The 23,235-nt window shown below is 40.8% G+C and overlaps 1 protein-coding gene across 3 annotated transcripts in view; it reads left to right on the forward strand.

Moving 5' to 3' along the window:
- Positions 1 to 3,654: 3,654 nt before the first annotated feature.
- The window catches only part of NDFIP2 (Nedd4 family interacting protein 2), a 66,701-nt gene continuing 47,120 nt past the window's right edge, over positions 3,655 to 23,235 (forward strand). The window contains exon 1 of one of the 3 annotated variants that reach the window (XM_084652563.1): positions 3,655 to 3,885. In XM_084652563.1, the coding sequence (XP_084508689.1) occupies positions 3,850 to 3,885 (36 nt within the window). In that variant the 5' untranslated portion in view covers positions 3,655 to 3,849. The remainder of the gene's footprint in view (positions 3,886 to 23,235) is intronic. The other 2 variants (XM_084652562.1, XM_084652564.1) reach the window with 2 other exon arrangements.

The following is a 23,235-nucleotide window of genomic DNA, read 5'->3' on the forward strand; positions in this document are numbered from 1 at the left end:
AAGGCCTTGAAAATAAGTGATGAGGCCAGAAGAAATGAATTGGGGATGATGTCTGGTTCAAAGAATAACTAATGAAATAAGGGGAAGTTTCTAAAAAAAAAAAAAAAAAAGGCCTTTGACTAATAGGGGTGACTGCAGATGATTTTCAATAAGACAAAAATTTTTATCTTTCTTAAAAGGAACCAACATGGATCTTCCCACCCCACAGACCAGTGTTATCTCCTATATGAAGCCAGGTGCAATAAAAAAGATGTTGGTCAGAAACAGGGAGGGGAAGAAATAAGGAGGAAAGGCATTGGGAAGAAAGGAGGTTGTAAATCTTATCTGGATTAAGACTAGAAATAAGGGTGAACCGTCTCAAATTGGTTTTTAGTTGAAGACAGTAATGGCAATTATATCTCTCTTTTTTTAAAGAGTATAAAAATTAAACTCTTAAAGAGCTCATTGTTAATACCTGCTTGAGTATGTTGGAGCTGACCAATATGGGTCTAAGTACCACTGCGTTTAGCCGTTTGTAAGTATCTTGATCAAATGTTTATAGATGTTTTTTGTTACTGTTTGGATGTAGTAAATTGCTTATTAGTTAAGGCATGTTTACAGCAAATTGCATAAAATACCATTTGGATTTAATAAATAAATTTATGGTTAAATTGGTGTTTGATTTCTTGTATTAATAATTTCAAACATTAATAATTCCAACCATGTTAAATTTCCCATTAGAACACGTAAAACTCCTTTCCATAAAGCGTGCTTCTAATGGCACAGAGGCAGGAGATATTGAACCTTAAACCTAAACTGAATAGCCCTTCCCTGTGACATTTGGTAGTGTAGTTCAGTGATTTGACAGTCAAATCACTAAACTCAAAACACTAGTCTGTATACACTATTCATAAAGTCAATAACATGACCTTTAGTACTAAATCTTTCTCTTAGGCTAGAGTAGTTAAACACAGAAATCCTCGTTACGCATGGAAGTCAAGAGGAAGGAGAAGAACATCCTGATAGGAAAATAAGCTCATTAGCCAATTTCTAAACTATACTCTAGTCTCAACTTCATTTTCATGCTGTTAAGGCCCCTGATGAATGACAAAGTTCCTGAATGAGGACTACCACAAACAATAGAATAGGTGGTAATAACTTGATGTGACAATGTAAGAGGAATTTATTTATGCACAGGTTCTTGGCCTGGAGATCACGATCACCCTCCATTTTCATTATGGCTGGATGGGAAAATTGTTTCAAAATATCTTCTGTTCTAACGTGCAGTCGTCATAGTATGGAAAAAGTTGAGAACTACTGCTTTATGGTGAGATTTTTTTTTAAAGGCATGAAGGGCAGATATGGCCTTGATTAAGACTCAATGGTAGTTGGGCATCTGTCCTTTTGTGTCTTTGCCCATGTCTACACTACCACTTATGTTGGCAAAATTTGTTGCTCGGGTGGGCAGGGGGTGTTTGGAAAAAAAACACCCCCCCTGAGCAACATAAGTTTCGTCGGCATAAGTGGTAGTGTGCACAGTGCTATATCAGCAGGAGAGCTTCTGCTGCTGGCATAGCTATCGCCGCTCATTGCAGGGTGGCTTATTATGTTGACAGGAGAGCTCGTCAGCATAGAATGGCTACATGAGAGATCTTACAGCGGTGCAGCTGCATTGATACAGCTGTGCTGCTGTAAGATCTCTAGTGTAGACATAACCTGTGAAAATCTCCCACTTAAAATATTAACATGGGCACCAAGTATTCGTGAGAGACAGTCCCTATTATTTTTCATCTCTGTCCCTCTATAGAGTCTTTAGACCAGTGCATAATACTAGAATTAAAAGGGAAGTCCCTATTTTTCTCCACTAATGTCCCAATATCTAACTTTCCAATTTGGTAGTTACGAATTTAGCTTTCCATAATTCAAGTTTAATGATTAAGGTCAGCAAGTGGCTGTAATTAAAAACAATGATTTTATGCAACTGGGCCTACACCATAAAAATTAATCATATTTGCCCAGGTCAGTCCAACATGTTTTCTCCACAACTGATATTAGAAATGGTTCTCGGTTGACATGGTCAAGGTGAATGCATGCGGGTATGTGCAAGAGAAATCTTTTCTCTACAAGAGGGAAAAGGCTTAATTTTCCATTGTTTCACACTTTGTGTAGTCATTTACCCCTGTGGGAAAAGGTGTTTGAATGTGGTAGGTAGCATCTGTGAATGGAAAATTCTGTTAGGATGGTGTTGTACAGGTGTGAATGACTACACAAGATCCAGGAGCCCATCTGCATGAGATATAGGGGTGTGAAAAAATGGTGAGTGCTGAGCACCCACTGTCAGCCCCCCTATTAGCTTTCCCTGACCCCCTCCCAATGCCTCCCACCTGCACGATCAGCTGTTTTGTGGCATGCAGGAGGCTCTAGGGCGGAGGAGCGAGGATGCAGCCGTGCTTGGGAGAGGGGGCGGAACTGGGAGTGAAGAGGCTGGGCGGGGGTGGGAAGAGGGGTGGGGTCTTGGGGGGAGGGGAGTGAGGGGCAGGACCTGGGGCAGAGCTGTGGCTCAAGTACTCCTCAGCACTTTAGAAAGTCAGCACCTGTGAAAAGTAGGGTTGCCACCTCTGAGGTTCCAAAAAATAGGACATCCATGCTGCTCCTGAGCCCATAAAACTGGACAGCTGGCAGTATGTACTGAGTACCTTTACAGATTTTACAGGACATCTCTTCCCCCTCCTCCCCAAAGCCTTGGAAAAGGTAGCAACCCTAGTTAAGAAGGGGGTGCCACATGGGTGTGACTGTTATGAAAAGGACTGGGGATGGCTGGGCTATAGGATGAGTCTCGGCATGCCATGCCGCATGACTCACAGTGCAGCACACGTATTTGCAACCTTGCCAACTCTAGCCATGACCGTCACAATAACTGGTGTCTTTCTTAAAGCCCCAGCACCCGTACGTGAACATCTCAGCTTTCATTTTTCTAAAAAAGGTATGCCCTCATGATTGCAGGAAATAAAAATTCAAGCAATCCCAGTATAAACCAAAGGCTCAGAAACCACAAAGCAAGTGTGTGTGTGTGACAGAGGGCTGGGTTTGTGTGTATATAGGCCACTGATGTATGTGAATAGGGTGACCAGATGTCCTGATTTTATAGGGACAGTCCCATTTTGGGAGCTTTTTCTTATATAGGCTCCTATTACCCCCTGCTGTCCTGATTTTTCACACTTGCTGTCTGGTCACCCTGTATGTGAAGGGTACAGATGTGTACATGTAGGGAGCTGGGCTGAGAAGCACAGTAAGGAGCTGGTCTGTGTGCCTGTGACACAGGTGTGTGTGTGTAAAGGGCTGGGCTGTGAGGGGCACTGATGTATGCATCTGTGTGGAGGGGGCTGGCCTCTGCAAGGGGCAGAGGGCTGTCTGTGCTTGAACAGGCGTGTGTAGGGAGCTGGCCTAAGGCCCAGCAGTGTGTGTGTGACAGGGGGGAACAGGGGTGTGTAGGGGACGGGGAGGGACACAGGGTGGGTGTGAGGGGCAGAGGTGTGTTGGTTTCAGAGTAGGTGGTGTGTAACACAGGAGGCCGGGGCCGACGTGCGTCCTTCCCCGCCCCCCTTTATTATGTGCGTCACGGAGGGGGGTGGCGGCGCTCTCACCGCCGTGCTCCTCCGCAGGGAAGTGGCTGTCGCGCCCCGCCCCCGGAAGGCGGGTGGGGCGGTGGTGACGGAGCGAGGGGGCCGGCTCCGCTTGAGAGGCAGCCGCAGCCGGAGGGGGAAGGCAGGGCCCGGCCGCAGGGAACCAGGGCGGTAGCCGCGAGGCGAGAGCGGGCGAGGAGGAGCCGGGTTGGGCCGCGCCGCCGCTCTGTCCCCGCGGGCGGCCGGGATGGATCACCACCAGCCCGCCAGCCGCTACCAAGTGGTGAGTGAGCGGCCCGGCTCCTTCCGCCGCGGCCCAGGCGGGTCTGCGGGGCCGGCGCGGGGGGCGGGGGGAGCTTGCAGCGGCCACTTCCCCGGCTGCGGGGCCTGTGGCCGGAGCCGGGGAACTCGGCCCCTGCCCGAGCCTCTCTCTGCCCCGGGTGTGGAGGGACGTGGAGCTCCCGCCCCATGCTGGGGGGAGCCGGCCGGGCGGGGTGGGGGAGCCGGCCCCGTGGGGGTGCCTGTCGCGGCGGAGCCGGCCTGGGTCAGTGTCGTTGATGTGCTGTCTGGCGGCCGGGGCGCTGCCGCGGGACGCGGCGAGGGGCGCCGGGGAGCCCGGCTTGTTGGGGGCGCTGTATGGGGCTCCGGGGGTGGGTAATCCGCAGCTTCCGCGAGGGTGGGGCCGCTCGGAGACCTCAGCGGAGCGGCTCCGCAGCGCTTAACCTTGATCCCCTCTCGTGCCCCGGCGGCCGAGTGCTTGGCACGTAGGTCGTCCTCGCCCAACGGAGCTGGGCCACCCTCCCCCTGGCTCCTGAACGGCCTCGATTTTGGAGACTTGGGAGGGTGGCTCCAGTGCTTCTGAAAGTTAAACTGCAGGCCGATGTCTCCAACGGTTGCTCGACAAAAGTTTATCCAAAGGGGGAGTGAATGTCAGATTAGTGATTTATTTTTACATCTGCCTGGCGTTGAAAACATGGAAGGGGAATGAAGAGGGATGGGGGAATTTCAACAGAGGCCTTGCATTTTGATCAACCTCGTTTATGAAAAGGAGAGAGGGTTGCTGGTAGAGCATTCTTCATATGGGCCTTTTCCTTTTGAAATGCCCCATTGCTCCAGGGTCTGAAATAGGCTTAATCTTCTCAGCATACTGTAATCTGAACAGAATTGGCAGAGGGCGGAAGTTGTTGAAAGTGTAATTCGTGTGGTAGGAGTTTGAAGTTGTACTATTCATTTGATAGATCTGCGTATGAATAAGGTGCCCCGATTTTTGGATGAGTCTCCTTTTGGGTGGAGTTTCTATGAGAGAAATTGAACTATGTCTTGTTTATTTCCAATAGCTCACGGCATAAATTATCTGAAAATGACTACATGAAGGTTAAGTAAATGAATTTTGTAATTATAGCAATATTTGCTATTAACTTCATTAAACTTTTTTACATTAAAAGAGTGTGCACTGAACTTGGATTAGGTCACAGTGAGAATAGCATGCTTAATTTGTAGTATATACTAACGAGATTATTTTGATAGTGCTATTGTAGTGTCCTAGGAAGAACCATGACTGTTTCAGTCATATTTTATCCTGTTCATCAGCACGCAGACCTGACACTATCAACTGGATTCTCATACAATTGTGTATATACTGTAATGGCTCCAAAGGGTGGAAGAACCAAAACTGTTTTAGATTCACTGTACAATATTCGCACCTTGCCATGAAAGCACATTATCTTATTTTTAAGATGGTAATAGGCTTTTCTAATACTTGGTTTTGTGAGCCTCCCACTCCTATTGGTAAGCTCATTAAATCCAACCAGTACCATAACTGCCTTTGTGTGTATTTTTTTTTTTCCTGGTATGTGAATAGTAAACATGGATTTCTTTTCTTTTCTCCCTTTCTAACTCTGAGCTGTTTTCTCCCCCACCTTTCCTCTTGCTGTGACTCCAGGATACCTTTTCTGATAAATACATTGGGATGATGAATTAATTCTGCTACTATTGTTGATTGAATAATTAATACTTATGTGGCTTTCGAGGACGTAGATCATCAACTCCCTGTAAAAAGTTTTTCAAAAAGATCATTTTTGTTCAGTCTAATGAACATTACGTTAAATTTTTAAGTCAACACACACTGTTCTGTGTAAGAACTTTGACTCCAACCATTTCCTTGCTTTATTTCTTTGACAGAAGAATTGATTGAAGATTCAAAATATTAAAAGAACAAAACTTTCTCCACCGTTTTTGGATAAAAATACAAATATATTTAAAAATGTTAAAAAATGCAGCTTTTTAATGGTTGTATTTGCAAATGTATCGGGAGGGTGAGATTTGCAAACCAAGTCCCATAAGTAGATCAGAGTGTTATGTAACTTTCTCTCCTATGTTTGGGAGTAGCAGTCGTGTTAGTCTGTATCCGCAAAAAGAACAGGGGTACTTGTGACATCTTAGAGACTACACATTTATTAGACCATAAGCTTTCGTGGACTACAGCTCACTTCGTTGGATGCATAGAATGGAAAATATAGTAAGAAGATAGGTGTGGGTGTGGGTGTAATTATATATAATATACACACACATATACAGATAAGTTGCCAGACAAACTGTGAGAGGCTAGTTAGTTAAGATGAGCTATTATCAGCAGGAGAAAGAAACTTTTGTAGTGATAATCAAGATGGCCCATTTAGACAGTTCACAAGAAGGTGTGAGGATACTTAACTTAGGGAAATAGATTCAATATGTGTAATGACCCAGCCACTCCAAGTCTCTATTCAGATCCCCAACCTGAAGCAAATACTCTCCAGCAACCACAGAACAAAAACACTAACCCAGGAACCTGTCCTTGCAACAAAGCCCGATGCCAACTCTGTCCACATATTTATTCAAGTGACACCATCATAGGACCTAATCACATTAGCCACGCCATCAGGGGCTCGTTCACCCGCACATCTACCAATGTGATATATGCCGTCATGTGCCAGCAATGCCCCTCTGCCATGTACATTGGCCAAACCAGACAGACTAAGCAAAAGAATAAATGGACACAAATCTGACATCAGGAATCATAACATTCTAAAACCGGTCGGAGAACACTACAACCTCTCTGGCCACTCAGTAAAAGATTTAAGGGTGGCAATTTTGCAACAGAAAAGCTTCAAAAACAGACTCCAAGGAGAAACTGCTGAGCTTGAATTAATATGCAAACTAGATACCATTAACTTGGGTTTGAATAGAGACTGTGAGTGGCTGGGTCATTACACATATTGAATCTATTTCTATAAGTTAAGTATCCTCACACCTTCTTGTCAACTGTCTAAATGGGCCATCTTGATAATCGCTACAAAAGTGTTTTTTCTCCTGCTGATAATAGCTCATCTTAACTAACTAGCCTCTCACAGTTTGTATGGAAACTTCCAATTTATCTGTGTGTGTGTGTGTGTGTTCTTACTATATGTTCCATTCTATGCATCCGATGAAGTGGGCTGTAGCCCACAAAAGCTTATGCTCTAATAAGTTTGTAAGTCTCTAAGGTGCCACAAAAAGAAAAGGAGTATTTGTGGCACCTTAGAGACTAACCAATTTATTTGAGCATAAGCTTACGTGAGCTACAGCTCACTTCATCGGATGCAAACTGTGGAAAATACAGAAGATGTTTTTATACACACAGACCATGAAAAAGTGTTTCTCTCCCCGCACCCCACTCTCCTGCTGATAATAGCTTATCTAAAGTGATCACTCTTCTTACAATGTGTATGATAATCAAGGTGGGCCATTTCCAGCACAAATCCAGGGTTTAATAAGAATGTCTGAGGAACAGTGGGGGGGAAAGGAATAAGCAAGGGGAAATAGGTTACTTTTTATAATGAATCAACCATTCCCAGTCTCTATTCAAACCTAAGTTAATTGTATCCAATTTGCAAATTAATTCCAATTCAGCAGTCTCTCGTTGGAGTCTGTTTTCAAAGGTTTTTTTTTTTTTTTGAAGGGTAGTTACTTTAAGATCAGAAATCGAGTGACCAGAGAGATTGAAGTGTTCTCCAACTGGTTTATGAATGTTATAATTCTTGACATCTGATTTGTGTCCATTTATTCTTTTACGTAGAGACTGTCCAGTTTGCCCAATGTACATGGCAGAGGGGCATTTCTGGCACATGATGGCATATATCACATTGGTAGATGTGCAGGTGAACGAGCCTCTGATAGTGTGGCTGATGTTTTTAGGCCCTGTGATGGTGTCGCCTGAATGATATGTGGGCACAGTTGGCAACGGGCTTTGTTGCAAGGATAGGTTCCTGGGTTAGTGGTTCTGTTGTGTGGTGTGTGGTTGCTGGTGAGTATTCGCTTCAGGTTGTGGGGCTGTCCGTAGGCAAGGACTGGCCTGTGTCCCAGGATTTGAAAGAGTGATGGGTCATCCTTCAGGATAGGTTGTAGATCCTTGATAATGCGTTGGAGGGGTTTTAGTTGGGGGCTAAAGGTGACGGCTAGTGGCGTTCTGTTATTTTCTTTGTTAGGCCTGTCCTGTAGTAGGTGACTTCTGGGAAGTCTTCTGGTTCTATCAATCTGTTTCTTCACTTCTGCAGGTGGGTATTGTAGTTGTAAGAATGCTTGATAGAAATCTTGTAGGTGTTTGTCTCTGTCTGAGGAGTTGGAGCAAATGCGGTTGTATCGCAGAGCTTGGCTGTAGACAATGGATCGTGTGATGTGGTCAGGCTGAAAGCTGGAGGCATGTAGGTAGGAATAGCGGTCAGTAGGTTTCCGGTATAGGGTGGTGTTTATATGGCCATCGTTTATTAGCACTGTAGTGTTCAGGAAGTGGATCTCTTGTGTGGACTGGTCCAGGCTGAGGTTGATGGTGGGATGGAAATTGTTGAAATCATGGTGGAATTCCTCAAGGGCTTCTTTTCCATGGGTCCAGATGATGAAGATGTCATCAATATAGTGCAAGTAGAGTAGGGGTGTTGGGGACGAGAGCTGAGGAAGCGTTGTTCTAAGTCAGCCATAAAAATGTTGGCATACTGTGGGGCCATGCGGGTACCCATAGCAGTGCCGCTGATCTGAAGGTATACATTGTCCCCAAATGTAAAATAGTTATGGGTAAGGACAAAGTCACAAAGTTCAGCCACCAGGTTAGCCGTGACATTATCGGGGATAGTGTTCTTGATGGCTTGTAGTCCATCTTTGTGTGGAATGTTGGTGTAGAGGGCTTCTACATCCATAGTGGCCAGGATGGTGTTATCAGGAAGATCACCGATGGATTGTAGTTTCCTCAGGAAGTCAGTGGTGTCTCGAAGGTAGTTGGGAGTGCTGGTAGCGCAGGGCCTGAGGAGGGAATCTACATACCAACAGGAGAGTGGGTTTTTGGTGGGGGGGGAAGAAAACCTGGATTTGTGCTGGAAATGGCCCACTTTGATTATCATACACATTGTAAGGAGAGTGATCACTTTAGATAAGCTATTACCAGCAGGAGAGTGGGGTGGGGGGAGAGAACCATTTTTTCATGGTCTGTGTGTATAAGAACATCTTCTGTATTTTCCACAGTATGCATCCGATGAAGTGAGCTGTAGCTCACAAAAGCTTATGCTCAAATAAATTGGTTAGTCTCTAAGGTGCCAGAAGTACTCCTTTTCTTTTTGCGAATACAGACTAACACGGCTGCTACTCTGAAACCTAGTGGAATTGTAACAGCAGAGAGACATTTCTTCAGTTTTCCCCCAACTTCTCATTTGTATGATCGTTTCCTTCTTTAATTTGGATACTATTATCCAGGTGTCTCATTGTTTGAAGTTTTTTTATTCAAGTATGTCTGCAGAAAAATGTTTTTTGTTTTTGTTTTTATTTTTTTAATGACATTTTGGTCCCTATTGCAGAAGAACAGTAGAAATAGAGTAGTTAACTGCAAATATATAGAAACTAGAGCTGTCAAGCAGTTAAAAAAATTAATTGCACGATTTAAAAAATTAATGGCATGATTAAACCATAATAGAATATCATTTAAATATTTCTGGATGTTTTCTACATTTTTTAAATATATTGATTTCAGTTACAACACAGAATACGAAATGTACAGGGCTCACTTTTTATATTTTTGATTGCAAGTATTTGCACTGTAAAAAATCTAAAGAAATAGTATTTTTTCAATTCACATAATACAAGTATTGTAGTGCAATCTCTTTATCATGAAAGTTGAACTTACAAATGTAGAATTATATAAAAAAAACCGCCTTCAAAAATAAAACAATGTGAAACATTAGACTCTGCAAGTCCACTCAGTGGGACATAAGTGCTTAAGTCTCTTGAGGAATCTTTAAAAATTTTACCCATAGTACTTGACTAAGTAAGGTCTTTGATTATCTTTGGGCAAGCAATGTTTTTTCACTACTGAAGAGTTGCCATCAGATCCAGAACAAGGTTATTGTGGGACCCAAGGCAAAGTAACGTGGTTCATTCTGTCTTCCTCTTCAGCTATAAGTAAATTGACCATGTTCATGTACAGTTACACCCCCCTACCTGCCCATGAGCACCCCTTAGTTATTATGAGGTTCAGTGGTCCCTGATGAGCATGCCTTCCCACTTGCAACACAGAGTGGGAAGCCAGGAGATTTAACCAAAGCAGAACCCTCTATTAGGAAAGTTCCATTTAGCTTATAAAACCTGTTGCAATCTGCCATCTCGGAGTCACATAAAACCATGTGTGGGAATTAGGGATGATGCTCTGCCTGCTAGGTCATGTGTGTGGGATGTCAGGCTCTAAGTACGGGATGCTATGCAGGGTGTAGGCTACTGATGATGGCTGTGTTTTACCCTAGTGGTAGACACATTCATTACTCTCTACATTTTCTAAATAACTTACCTATATTGATGAAAGTCATTGAATAAATGTAAGATCACTGTTCTGCAAGGTACATGCATCTGAACCTCTTAATGTTACAGTAGAGAGAGGTGTGATTTAGAAAACCTAACACCGTCCATAGTGCATTAAAAGATTAAAAAATGTCATTCTTTCGCTTTGCATGCAGTTGATATCGATCTAAACAAACTTTTTTTCCAACTTCTTCACATGCTAAATTTTCTCGGTCATCTTTTCCATTCCGTGAAATTGTGCATCTTTCTGTATCATTACAGTATGTTAAGTGCTTGTAGGGTTTTTGGTTTCTAAAACATGCTTCCAGTGCAAACTCTGGCTATATTTGCAACTAATTAAAATACCACATGTTAGAAATAATAAAATACATCAACGTTAGTTCAGCTTCTTCAGTTGTCAGCGTGCAGACACTGAAATGAAAGTGAACCTACTCAAGAAACTCGGGAGAAGGCTTAGTCAAGTCTCCTCTTCTTTGCCTCCCTCACCCCAGCACCTCATGGCACTGAGCCTAAAATTTGAGTGCCAGAGAAAGATATTGGCTTTCCATTTTTATTGCTTTATTTTAGAGAGACAGACAGACACACTGAGGTTGTTTTTACATTAGCAATTTTGATCCTGTCAGTCTTGGAGACCCTTCTGATGGCTGGTATAACTGAATAGATCAAACTAATTATATAATGATATTCCACTGGTTTTTTTTTTCCATTGACGCAGTTGTGATACAGTAGATACAAGGTGTTGCTGCAAACAAGCCAGAGCAACCACTGCTTACAAGCAACATTTCTCCTGGAAAGCTTTTCCCTACTGTTTCTTTGTGAGTTCTTGACATCCCCTCTCCTCCCTAGGAGCAACAGCCACTTAAGAGCAACATAATGAAAGGACACTGATATGTTGCTACTCTTGAGTGTCTGCTGTACCGTAAATTGAAGATAGTGGTTTGCTTTTAAACGCGTGTTTAAAAACAATGAAACATTGTCACATCCCAGTGACAACCTTTACTGTCTTCATTGTAATGCCTAAGATAGTCAGTCATACTGACATTTTTAATGAGTGTAAATCCACTGTCCATTGAAGGTGAAATTTTCTTCAGTGCAGTGGACTTGTGCAAGACTGTTGTCCCCCTTAAGTTTCATGTTGTATAGCACTGAAGAACTAATGCAGTGAGATGAGTTGTACCCTCAAAGAACAGGCCTCTTTCATACTAGCTCAGTCTGGAATTTAGTACTGTACTAAAAACTGAAATACCTAGAGTACCTTTTTAAAAATGAGAAAATTAGTTGGTGTAACCATGAATGGACAATACTTTCAGCTGCAAGTAAAAGCGTCTTTTTTGTTTAATGGCCTGAGTAGGTACATTTTTTGTTTTGAGAAACTTTAATCAGTTTTTTACCCCACAATTGAAAAAGACCCTCTCATTAGTGCATGGAGGAAGATAGCTATCAAATTTCCTCTTGATATAACCTCAGATGGGGCAGAGGGTGCTGTTTTAAATCTTTTTTAAAATATAAACAGCAGATTCTGTTTGACCTGCTGTTTAACTTTTGGATAATTTCATCTGTAAGCTAAAATTTAAAGTACGTTTTTATATGCATGGTAAACTTATTAGTTTATATTCTTGACGTAATGCATGTCTTAGCTTGACCATGTACACCTGACAGATCAGGCAAATGGAGTGGTACACTTCTACTTTGACTAATCCAGTAAATTGAGCAATATAAACCAAGAAGCAAAATAATTCTGAGTTCCTCCACTGTTCTGGGTTTCTCACCTTCATGTTCCCCAAAATTTTTATTATGAAATGCAAGTGCTCATTGACCTCCAGTTCCTTTTTGAATCACCAGTCTGTTCAATAACGAGCCAATGTATGCCTTGGGTCATTGTGAAAGATAAGGTCCACTACTTTCTAATGATTGCATTATACCTTATTTTTGGTGGTATCGTAGTGCCTAGAAGTCCCAGTCATAGACCGGGATCCCTTGTGCTGGATGTACAAATGCAGAACAAAAAGACAGTTCCTGTCCCAAAGAGCTTACAATCTAATATGTCACAATCAGGTATGAATGCACCTAAAAGAATAACACCAGCGATAATTGTGAAAGGCTTGAATTCTTCTTCTTCCAAATTATTTTCTGGTGATTAAGTATTCTTAATACTGACTGGCAAACCCGTTGGCTAAAAATGATAAAGTGTAACATTGTGACATACCATATATTTTCTCAATTATTAGTATCTTTTCAAAGGTGATGGTTCTATGCAGGATGGATTTGATTTAAATCACTAGTCAGGAAGACTTAATTTAATCATAGATTTCTACATAAAAGTGCATTCTTGTTGGTTGTTATAACCTTAACGCACATTCTTCACAACTCAGAGATGTAGGTTTCGTTTTCAGAAGGTACACACTATGCATTTTTAAAGTGATTTATTTTGAAAACTTTTCAGATTAGTTTTACAGCTATATCAGAAAATGAATGATTAGTTATTTCATTTACCAAAGGTAATTGACACAGTTCACCTTCCAATTACTTCATAAATATCTATCTCCAATTCAACAGGTTAATCATTAATATTTGGAGGATTTTCTTGTCATGTTGTATTAGGAGAACATCACCAGACAGACATTTAAATTGTTCTATTTAATTGAAACAACAATGTTATGTATTCTGGATTTTTTTCTTCAACAGCAAATATATAATTTAACAAAACAAGCATTTGAATTTAGTTAAACATTCAAGTTTTTTAACAAAAACCTGATTTTAAAATTAACTAAAATAGTTAATTGAAATATTAAAAAAAAAAATTAAATAGACTATGTCAGCCAGGTCAACATGAGAAACTTAAAATATTGGGTTCTGTAGCTAACTCAGTTGTCTTCACCTTCATTTTCCTGTTTGTTCTGGAAAAGAAAAACAAGCTTTCCTGCTTTTTCGGTTCCCAAATGATTTCTCCATTTGGAATGAATTAGTCCAAAGAAAGAAAATATTCTTTCTACACCAGCAGAAGAAGCTACTGCTGTTAAAAGTGAGATTATCTCTTCAACAGTCTCTGAATCCAAGTTCCGAAGTGACTTCCACCAGTTCACTGGTGTGACTTTCCCAATTCCATGATGAGATATCTTTGAGCTTTAATGATCTTATTTCAGAGTAACAGCCGTGTTAGTCTGTATTCGCAAAAAGAAAAGGAGTACTTGTGGCACCTTAGAGACTTGGCACCTTAGAGACTAACCAATTTATTTGAGCATGAGCTTTCGTGAGCTACAGCTCACTTCATCCGATGAAGTTTGCAATCTTCAGTGCTTGAAACAAATTTCATTTCTTTTATCATCTTATAAGTAAGATGATTAATTAAGGTACTCTAACATTTTTATTATTGGCTCATTTTATTATCCTTTTATTTTTAACTCCTTTAATAGAAATTTACATTAGAAGTATTCATGGATTGTGTGTCAAAGCAAAGAATCTTATATACAGAGCATGAATGACACCTCCAGTTAAGGTTGCACAAGCTTTTCCATTTTAATGGATGACTTTTAGCTGCTTAAACTTTGTCACTATTCTACCCTTGGGGCTAAAATTTAGCAGATATGTTCTTATTCCTGGGGGGGGGTGTTGTGTTTTATTTATGCAAAATCAGATGTTTTTGATGATGAAAAATTATTTTCCCAGTTTAAAAAATCAACAATATTTTTATACCAGCTTTAGGTGATAGATTTGAAATTTGGCGAGGAGACAGTTCTTAGGTTGTGGCAGAATCTTTTGAATAATCTAAGACCTCACCACAACCTGCACTTAGTGTGAAGCAGTCTTTTCTCTGTCTGCTGTGGATCAGCTCGCTGAAACCACCAGCCTCTGGCAGCACAAAGTTCTACTTTTCAGGCTCACTCTTTCTGTACTGGTAGCGATAGGCACGCACCAACCCCCGCGTTGTCGCAGTATTCTATACAGTGTCCAGTCCCTTGTCCCCTGAACACTCACAGAATTACCAGGCCTGCTATTCTCAAAGTAACAATATACACCAGCTTGTAAGATTCTCCCCATGACCAGCACTTTGCTTACCACAACAGCACTTAGGTATATTTGTAGGGAAAACAAGAATAAGTTTTGTTATCAGAGAGAGTCAAACAATAGTAAGTAAGAATATTGAAAATAAATGATTATATATAAAAATAAAATCATAACTTGATTTCTAGAGACTAAATTTAACACCTTTTGACACGAGAATAACTTAATATCACACAGTTCTCTTCCTTGTTTTCAACCAAGCCTGGTTCAGATCCCTTTTTCATGAAGCAAAAGTACTACCCCCCCGCCCAGCCCGTCCCGCCAAGTGAAGGGTTCCAGCATGTTGTCTTGCCTCCAGAAACTCAAGCAAACTTTTGGAGTGCACCCACCAGATAGGATTTTCTCTCCATGCTATTTTTTTCCCTTCCTTTTTGATTCTTTTGAAGTCTCCACAATTCTTCTTTTGCATTCAGTTCAGGTTTGTAATGCGAGACCTGTTGTGAATGAGTCAGTATTCAGTTTGCATGTACATTTCTTGTCTGATAGAACCTGTTTGGCACCTTTGGTGACTAATACCTTGAAACAGACTTTAAGATCATATTTTCAGTGTATATATAGATAATTCCTTACATAGTATCTGTACATACATTTCACAATAATATGAATAACCAGTGACACACTGGATTTCATTTGAGACTTCACATGACATTGTTTGGTGAACCTGAATGTACAAACCAAAATCAGAAGATTGCTGTAACCCCTTTGCCAGTTGGCAATAAGGTTCTTGGGACATGTGTGCATGTGCAGAGCCCACCATAGGAAGTTCATGGGCAGACCTGTGCATTTCTCTGTGCTGAGTGAAAGAGGCACCACTAGTATTGAGACTTGCATTTATGCCTTACATAAAGAGAGAGCATTGAGAGAACAAATCTAGGGAAAATGATTCTGCTCAGCTGCTTTCCCCACTAAAATGGCATGGAGGTAAGAAACTGCAATTGCAGCAGTATAAGGAAAGGTGTTCTCCTGGCTCAGAGCTTAGATCATGAGTTACAAAGGTAACTAGGTTTAATAAGGCCTGAATGCTCACAGCCCATATTTAGCAAGGCCTCACACCTCTAAAACAAATATTATCTGATCTACACTTTGCAGATGAATAACTGAGGATAGAGGTGGCCCAAGGTTAAAGGAAGTTTTTGTGAGAATTGAGATTAGACCTGGGGTTTCTGATGTGGTAGTTCCAAGTCTGCTCCATTATGCCCCCATATAGCAAACAAAAAAAAGATTGCATCTCTATGCATGGCCTTGATATCTGAAAGATGTGGCGGCTACTTTGTGCTCTCTGTTGTAAGGCACTTAAATCCTCAATTGAAAAAACACAATGTAAATTCAAACTGACATTAACTCTGTATTTTCCAGATTTGGTGGGGGGGAAACCAGGGATTGAGGATAAGAATTTAAAAAAATAAAGGTCTAAAGTTAGGCCCTTAAGTGAGATTTTTAGAAATGCCTAAGTCGTTTAGGTGTGCAAGTTCCAATGATTTTCTGACAAGATAATTAGGAGTTTCACAACCTACCCCTAAATCTGTACTGATCTTAAACAAGAAGTAAGACTGAGTGGACTTATAGGCTCGCAAGTTTTAGGTTGTTTTGTTTTTGAATACCATTATTTTTTTGTACATAATTGTACATTCGTAAGTTCAACTTTCATGATAGAGATTGCATTACATTACTTGTATTAAGTGAACTGAAAAATACTATTGTTTTTTACAGTGCAAGTATTTGTAATAAAAAATATAAAGAGCACTGTACACTTTGTATTCTGTTGTAATTGAAATCATTCCAAAATATATGTAGAAAACATTCCAAAATATATAAATAAATGGTATTCTGTTGTTGTTTAACAGCGTGCTTAAGTGCAATTAATTTTTTTAATCGCTTGACAGCCCTAGTTTCGACAGTTTAAGAAATTTTTTTGGAGCAATAATACTCTTCTGAAAGTTCCTGAGCTTAATTGACCAAGTTGATCTTTTTTCCCAGCCTGTTACATTTATTGAAAGCTGTCCTTTTTTTGGATCCACGTCAAGCTCTAAAACATTCAACTGACTTCCTATAGTTGGGTGTCATTCCAAGTTGAGTTAGGGCTGTATAGTTACACAATTTCACTTTCTGCAACATTGAAGACATGACAGTTGCACATTTTTGATGAAGAGAAGGCCTTTAAAGTTTCTTGATCTTGTAGTAGTTGTAAAGCAGTGTTTTCTCTCTCAAGTTTTAATAAAGAAAACATTGTTTCCTGACTAAAATCTTCACAAACGACAGAAGAGACCATATCTGATCCATTTGCATTTAATATGGAAAAAGTAGTGCTTTTTCAGTTTTCTGGTAAAGAGTTGTTACATCTGGTGACTCTTGCAGATGCAATCTCTCTAATGTATTTTTCTCCAAATGTCTTGAATGGTGGGCTCACTGTAGCTTTGTGTACTCTAATCCTGTAGTTCTTCGTATAAAATTAAGAAATTGGTGAGTATTTCAAAGGTCTCTAATATGCTCTTTAGTGTCTCAACACTTTTTTTTCTAAACTAACGTTATGGAATGTGGAATCAGTTCTTGAATATAATTTAATATTTTTAAACAAAGCCTTTTTTTTTAACTTATAGAATGGTCGAGTGAGATGTGGCTTTTAAAGTTAACATCGCAAACATTTATTGCATAGGCATTACAAAAGTTATCTCCATTAGTCTGTGTACTCCTAGCATTACTGATTATCACAGTTCCCAGGCTAACTGCACCTCTGACTGCTTTTGGTCTCCTTGAGTGCACCTCCTCAGGCTGGATAGAATCATGAGATTTCTCAGGATAGAATCATGAAATTTCTCCCACTCTTGTACTGGGTTCTGGGTGTAGCCCTCTGGGTATCAGTTGTGATTACCTTGACTGGTCTGATGTTGGCCCAGCACCTAAAATCTGTTGCCTCTGGCAGCAATGACAGTGGTAACTAGTGACCAAACAGCCTTCCTAAAGTAAAATATTATTTACTTGGAACAAAACTATCTCTGTGAAAACATTTTAATACAATAAACATTCTACGTGCATGCTTGCTTCTTTCTAAGGCTTACCATTCCCTGGAACTGGGGAAGGCTCAGGCTAGTTTACACTTCTGCAGGACATGTGGCTGTCTGAGGTCACTGACAACTTCCTAGCCAGCTCCTGGCAATCACCCCGCCTCTTGTCAGAGGGCTTTTAGCTGTTCAGTATCCTCTTGATCTCCAGGCTACCAGCCTGGAAATATTAAGACTTGTTTATTTGCTGGAGATAAAATATAGGATTGTGGAAGTTGGTAGTTTCACCCGTTGTCTTCCAAGTGTGTGCTGCAACAGTCTTATCTTACAGGTTTCAGAGTGGTAGCCGTGTTAATCTGTATCAGCAAAAATAATGAGGAGTCCTTGTGGCACCTTATGCACAAATAAATTTGTTAGTCTCTAAGTTTTTGTGGGTTAGAATCCACTTCATCAGATGCATGGAGTGAAAATACATGAAAGAATAGGTTCTAACCCACGAAAGCTTATGCCCAAATAAATGTTAGTCTCCACGGTGCCACAAGGACTCCTCATTATTCTTGTCTGAGGAGCAATTGATTTGCCTCCCTAAACAGTCCCCATTGCATTCAAGCATTATAGGTGAATAATAAACATATTGGGGCAGTAGAATAAGTTAGTCTATTTCAGTAACTAGGTTACAGATCTGATTTTAGACTATTTAAAAGCATCTCCATGTCATCACACTTCATTTCAGATTTATTTTGAGGAGGAGTCTCATCTTTGACTCACTGTTAGATATAATTATTCTGATCTAGGAAAGGGCTGTACTTTGTACAGGTCACACCAGACTCACAAAGCTACATGCAATGTAACTGCAGTCAACTACCTATTACTGATAGGGATTGAGCCAAGAAACACAGGTAATTGAATGGTGGAAGCTAATTCAGTTTGCCTTTTTTCCTTTAAGCAATAGCTTTATACAGTTATTTCTGTGTACATCAGCAAGCATACACAAAGCAGCTTCAGGAAGGTATCTTTTCTATAAGTAGTTTTCATTTCTAAGTTAGCATGTTAAATAATAGAATTTAAGATTTAAATGTTACAAATTTGCATGTGATTTAAGCTAATATATATGCACATCAAATTTAAAAGTAATAAAAGTACATTTTTATCACATATGTAATTTACATCTAATGTCTACCTTATTACTCTGTATACTGAAACTATAAAAATAGTGCCTCCTCCCTGTTAGTTTGGGTATGCAAAGATTAGCAAAAAGTTGAGCTGTGTGCATGCATGTATGAAGTGTTCTTATATATCATTGGTTCTCAACCTGTGGCCCGCGGGCCACTTGCAGCCCAATTAGCACACAGCTGCAGTCCATGTGACCTCATGGACATACAAGTAGTGTTTATATATATTGTGTGGATGCCGCTCATGTAACACAGTGAGAGCTGCATATGCAGTCCACAATGGTAAATAGGTTGAGAACCACTATTATATATGAACACACATGACCGCAGTAAGCTGGAGTTGGGAGTAGCAGGAAGTTCTGCTCAGGGAACCCAACCTTCAGACAGCAAAGATGATCCATTGAAGAGCATAAGGAGGATTTGTTTACAAATGTCTAAGGCTGTGTGTCTGTCATGAAGGTCACGGAAGTAACAGATTCCATGACTTCTGCAGGGGCTGGTGCTGGCTCAGGGGCCGCCTGAGCTGGGCAGGCTCTGGGCCAGCAGCAGCAGTTCGGGTGTGTGGGAGGGGGCTCAGTGCTAGAGCTGGGGGTTGGAGTGTGGGGCGTGAGGGCTCTGGCTGGGGGTGTGGGCTTTGGGGTGGGGCTGGGGATGAGGGGTTTGGGGTGTGGCAGGGGTCCTGGGACCACAGGGTTGAGGTGTGTGTGTGTGCGTGTGTGTGTGTGCAGCGGGGGGAAGATGAGGGCTCTGGCTCAGGGTGTGGGCTCTGGGGTGCAGGCTGCCCAGGGGCTGCTGTGGGGAGAGAGGACTCCACCTAGCCCCCTCTCATTGCAGCAGCCCGGGGCTGGGGGGGAGGTGCATCTGTGCAGTCTTTGATAGACTGCTATATGGCTGTGCAGCTTAGAGGGAACTGGGGAGAAGAGGGGAGTTGGCTTCTTACGTGGAGACCGATGCTGGAGACTACAGATCCCAATATTTTGTATTTCTCTGGGACTAACAGGTCTAATCTTCTGGTTCGTTTGGAGTGCGGTAAAACATTCAATACATATGTTTGAGTAGATGAACGTGAAGGCATGTGAGGGGACATGTGGAATAGAGAGAGTCTATAACAAGTTAAAAAGTGAAGTGTTGAGAGATTTGAGAGTGAAAAGTGGAGGGAAAAAATAGCTCCAAAGTAGACAATACAGGAAGATGGGGGGTGGTGGGGGGTGGGAGGGGCAAGACAGAGAAAGAAAAGAAGAAAGAGATTCTAAGGAGAAGAGAGGGGGAGAGATTCCAAGATCTGTTTCAGGAAAGAAGGGAATAGAGGAGTGAAGCCAGGATGGAAAAGGGAGGATAACAAAGATGAGAAATAAGTTACACTTTTAAGTTAATAAATAAAAAGTTTGACAGCATTAAATACAGTATACAACAGTGATTCTCAAATTTTTGTACTGGTGACCCCTTTCACATAGCAAGCCTCTGAGTGCAACCCCCCTTTCTTATATAAAAAAGTGTTTTTTAATTTGTAACACCATTGTAAATGCTGGAAGCAAAGCGGGATTTGGGGTGTACATCTCACAACCATCCTATGTAACAACCTTGTGACCCCCTGAGAGGTCCCAACCCCCAGTTTGAGAACCCCTGAAGAAATGGTGCACAATTTTATTCCTTTAAATTACAAGGGTCTTGACTGCTTAGATATTTTGCATCCTGGCCAGTAGGCACAGTTCTTGGGCCAACTAGGAGAGTCAGGTAAATTTCCAGACCTTGGTAATGCATACAAATGATGGGAAATCCTTAATAGGTTCTAAATTGGGCTGGCTAGAAACACACGCATTCTGTTTTTGTGAAAAACTTTGAAATTTTTACATTTGTTTCCATTCTGATGAAATTTTTGAGAGCTTGAGCCACTCTAGAATAGCCAGTAGCCTGTGCTTAAAGCTGTCATTTGGGAAGTGGAGGACTCAATTCCAGGTCCCTGCTCCAAATGCATGGAAGAGGCTGTAATGTACATGTACAGACTTACACATTTTAAAATGTTCATGAAATTTTAAAATAATGAACCAACTTTAATCAAACTTGGATTCTTCCTCCATCCTATGAGGAATATGAAATCAAATTTGACATCGACATCATCCCTCATTGTCTTAAGCAAAAGGTCACCTAGAAGATGTGGAAAAAAGTCTCCTGTGTATTTTTCCCACCATCTCTGGCTTCTGTAACTCAAATTATTTAAAATGTTTTGCTAGAACTGGATAAATATTTCACTTTTTGGCTGAGATCAGACACTGGAAACTTTCAGCCCAAATTAATTCTTTCAAAATTGTTTTTAGTCCAAAGTATCTGTGTTCCCCAGTCTTAAGCTACCATATCCCCCTGATTATACAAAAGTTTTGTCCCCTTCCCCCCCACCAAGATGCTTGATTTTACAAAAGTTTTGTTGTAATAGCCTAAGAAAAACTTTGAACCCCAGCACAATAAAGATGCTTATTGGCAAACATATTTAATTCTTAATGTGGAACTCCTGCATCTAAAATGAGTTGGTATTAAGAATCATTTTTCTTAATTTTATCCAGATTTTCTGCCTGTCAAAGGCATATGCTCTCATTGAGTTCCGACTAGGTGATGAATTTTGTGTTAACTGGCAAACATAAAATGCTTTTTTTTTTTAAAGTGAGCTTGTTTTTAACTGCAAACTTTTATTTGCAGCGTAACTCTACTTGATCTTGCACAAACTTACCAGAAATATTTCTTCAGACAGATTAAAATATGAGAAGCTTTAGCACAAACAACCTTTTTTAATATAAATGATTAAAAAGAGTGGTTTACTGTTTGACTCCGACAGATTTATTGATTATATGGTCATTGGAATGAATTTGCAGTAAGGAATAGTTTTGGTCTGACAATTATATTTTATAATTTCCTGCTGGATATCTAGCAACATATTGGTGATTGATACTTGAAAATTGGATTTTTGGTGCAATCCAGAGTTAACATTGGCTAACTATAATGCTTAGGGAAGAGACATTCTGAGTAAAGTGAAGGAGAAAAAAGGGAACAGTTAGAAAAGAGGAAAAAATAATGGTAACTAAAGATATTTGCCCTTGTCATTCAGACTAGAAATATTGTTTTCTGAAAAGCCATTTTGAATGTTGATATGCAGAAGTATTTGTGGGGAGGGATAAGTAACCTTAAGGGTGGTAGGAAAGGAATGTGTACATGACCTTTACTTCTAAATATTGACTTTTTCTCTTCTCCCCTCCTCCCCACTTCTATGGATGGATAAAGCCTGATATAAATTTAGTTGTTAGACGCACAGACATTGGAGTCTCCTTATTTGGCTATGTTTGAAATTTATTTTAATGGTCTCTGTCCCTATCTAAATGCTAATACATCCTGTGGATTTTAAGGACAGTGCATCACAATGTGACACCTGTTTGTGTGCAATTTACTTAATGGAAGTCTAATTTCAGCAGGAAAGCTTTTGTTGCAACATACTTTCAACCATATTCAATCAAATATCCCTTTGGAGTCTATAGAAAGGTTTCCATGGTACCTAATACTTACTTAGCTGACACACAGCTGTGGAATACCAGCACTGGCTTTCTGTTCTGTTTCCTTGCTTGTGTAGACATTGAACCTATGATGGTATAATGGTACTGGCTACTACTGATACTTCTCTGATGGAGGGTATCTAAAAAACAAAAAAAACGAACTATCAGTGCAGGCATACCAAATCCAGATACATGTTATGGCAAATACTTGTAGAATGATGGGGGAGGGGATCGGGGGAAACTTGCATCAACCATTTGAAGCTAGTAATTCTGCTCCCAGAACTAAAAGATTGTGTATCAGTTTTATGCATTTTGATACGCTTTGCAACTTTTTATTTAGTAATCATTTTGTTGCAGGATACATATGGACAAAGCAGTGAATGCACCACATTGGCAGGAGCCGATGTGCTTTTGTGAGGGTTTTTTCTGTACTTTTTGAAATGCTTTAGCTATAGAATATCTCTTTGATCAGTGTATTAGTAGGGAATTAATGCTTTGGAAAGGTCCAAGACCAACATCCCTGGATAGTGAATGGTTCTGTTTGGTAACAGAACAACTATGAGAATATAGGATTTGCCATAGTAGACTGGGGGTGTCTAACAGTAGACAGTACTAGATGTTTCAGAAGGAAGTGCATTGGACAGTTATGAAATAAACTGTCAAGGGGGGAGGGTTCTTCCTAACTCCTGTCCATCAGGGATTGTCTACGCTACAGCTGGAAGGGTGTTTCCCAGCATGGGTAGACAGACATGCTAGCTCTGCTCCAACTAGTATGCTGAGTACAGCATTGTGGCCATAGTGATACAAGCGGCAGCTCAGGTGAGCCATCTGGGTACAAACTCCCCCAATGTTATGGGTATGTACTTAAATAGTTAGCTGATGCTGCTGTGACCACGCTGCTATTTTTAGCACACTAGCTTGAGTGTGTCTGTCTGCTCATGCTGGGAAGTCAGTCCCAGTTTTTGTGTAGATGTACCCATAGTGCTTGAAACCATGAAGCTGAAGGATTTGT

The sequence above is a fragment of the Lepidochelys olivacea genome, assembly GCF_965140295.1.
Source record: "Lepidochelys olivacea isolate rLepOli2 genome assembly, chromosome: 1".
Classification (NCBI taxonomy): domain Eukaryota; kingdom Metazoa; phylum Chordata; order Testudines; family Cheloniidae; genus Lepidochelys; species Lepidochelys olivacea.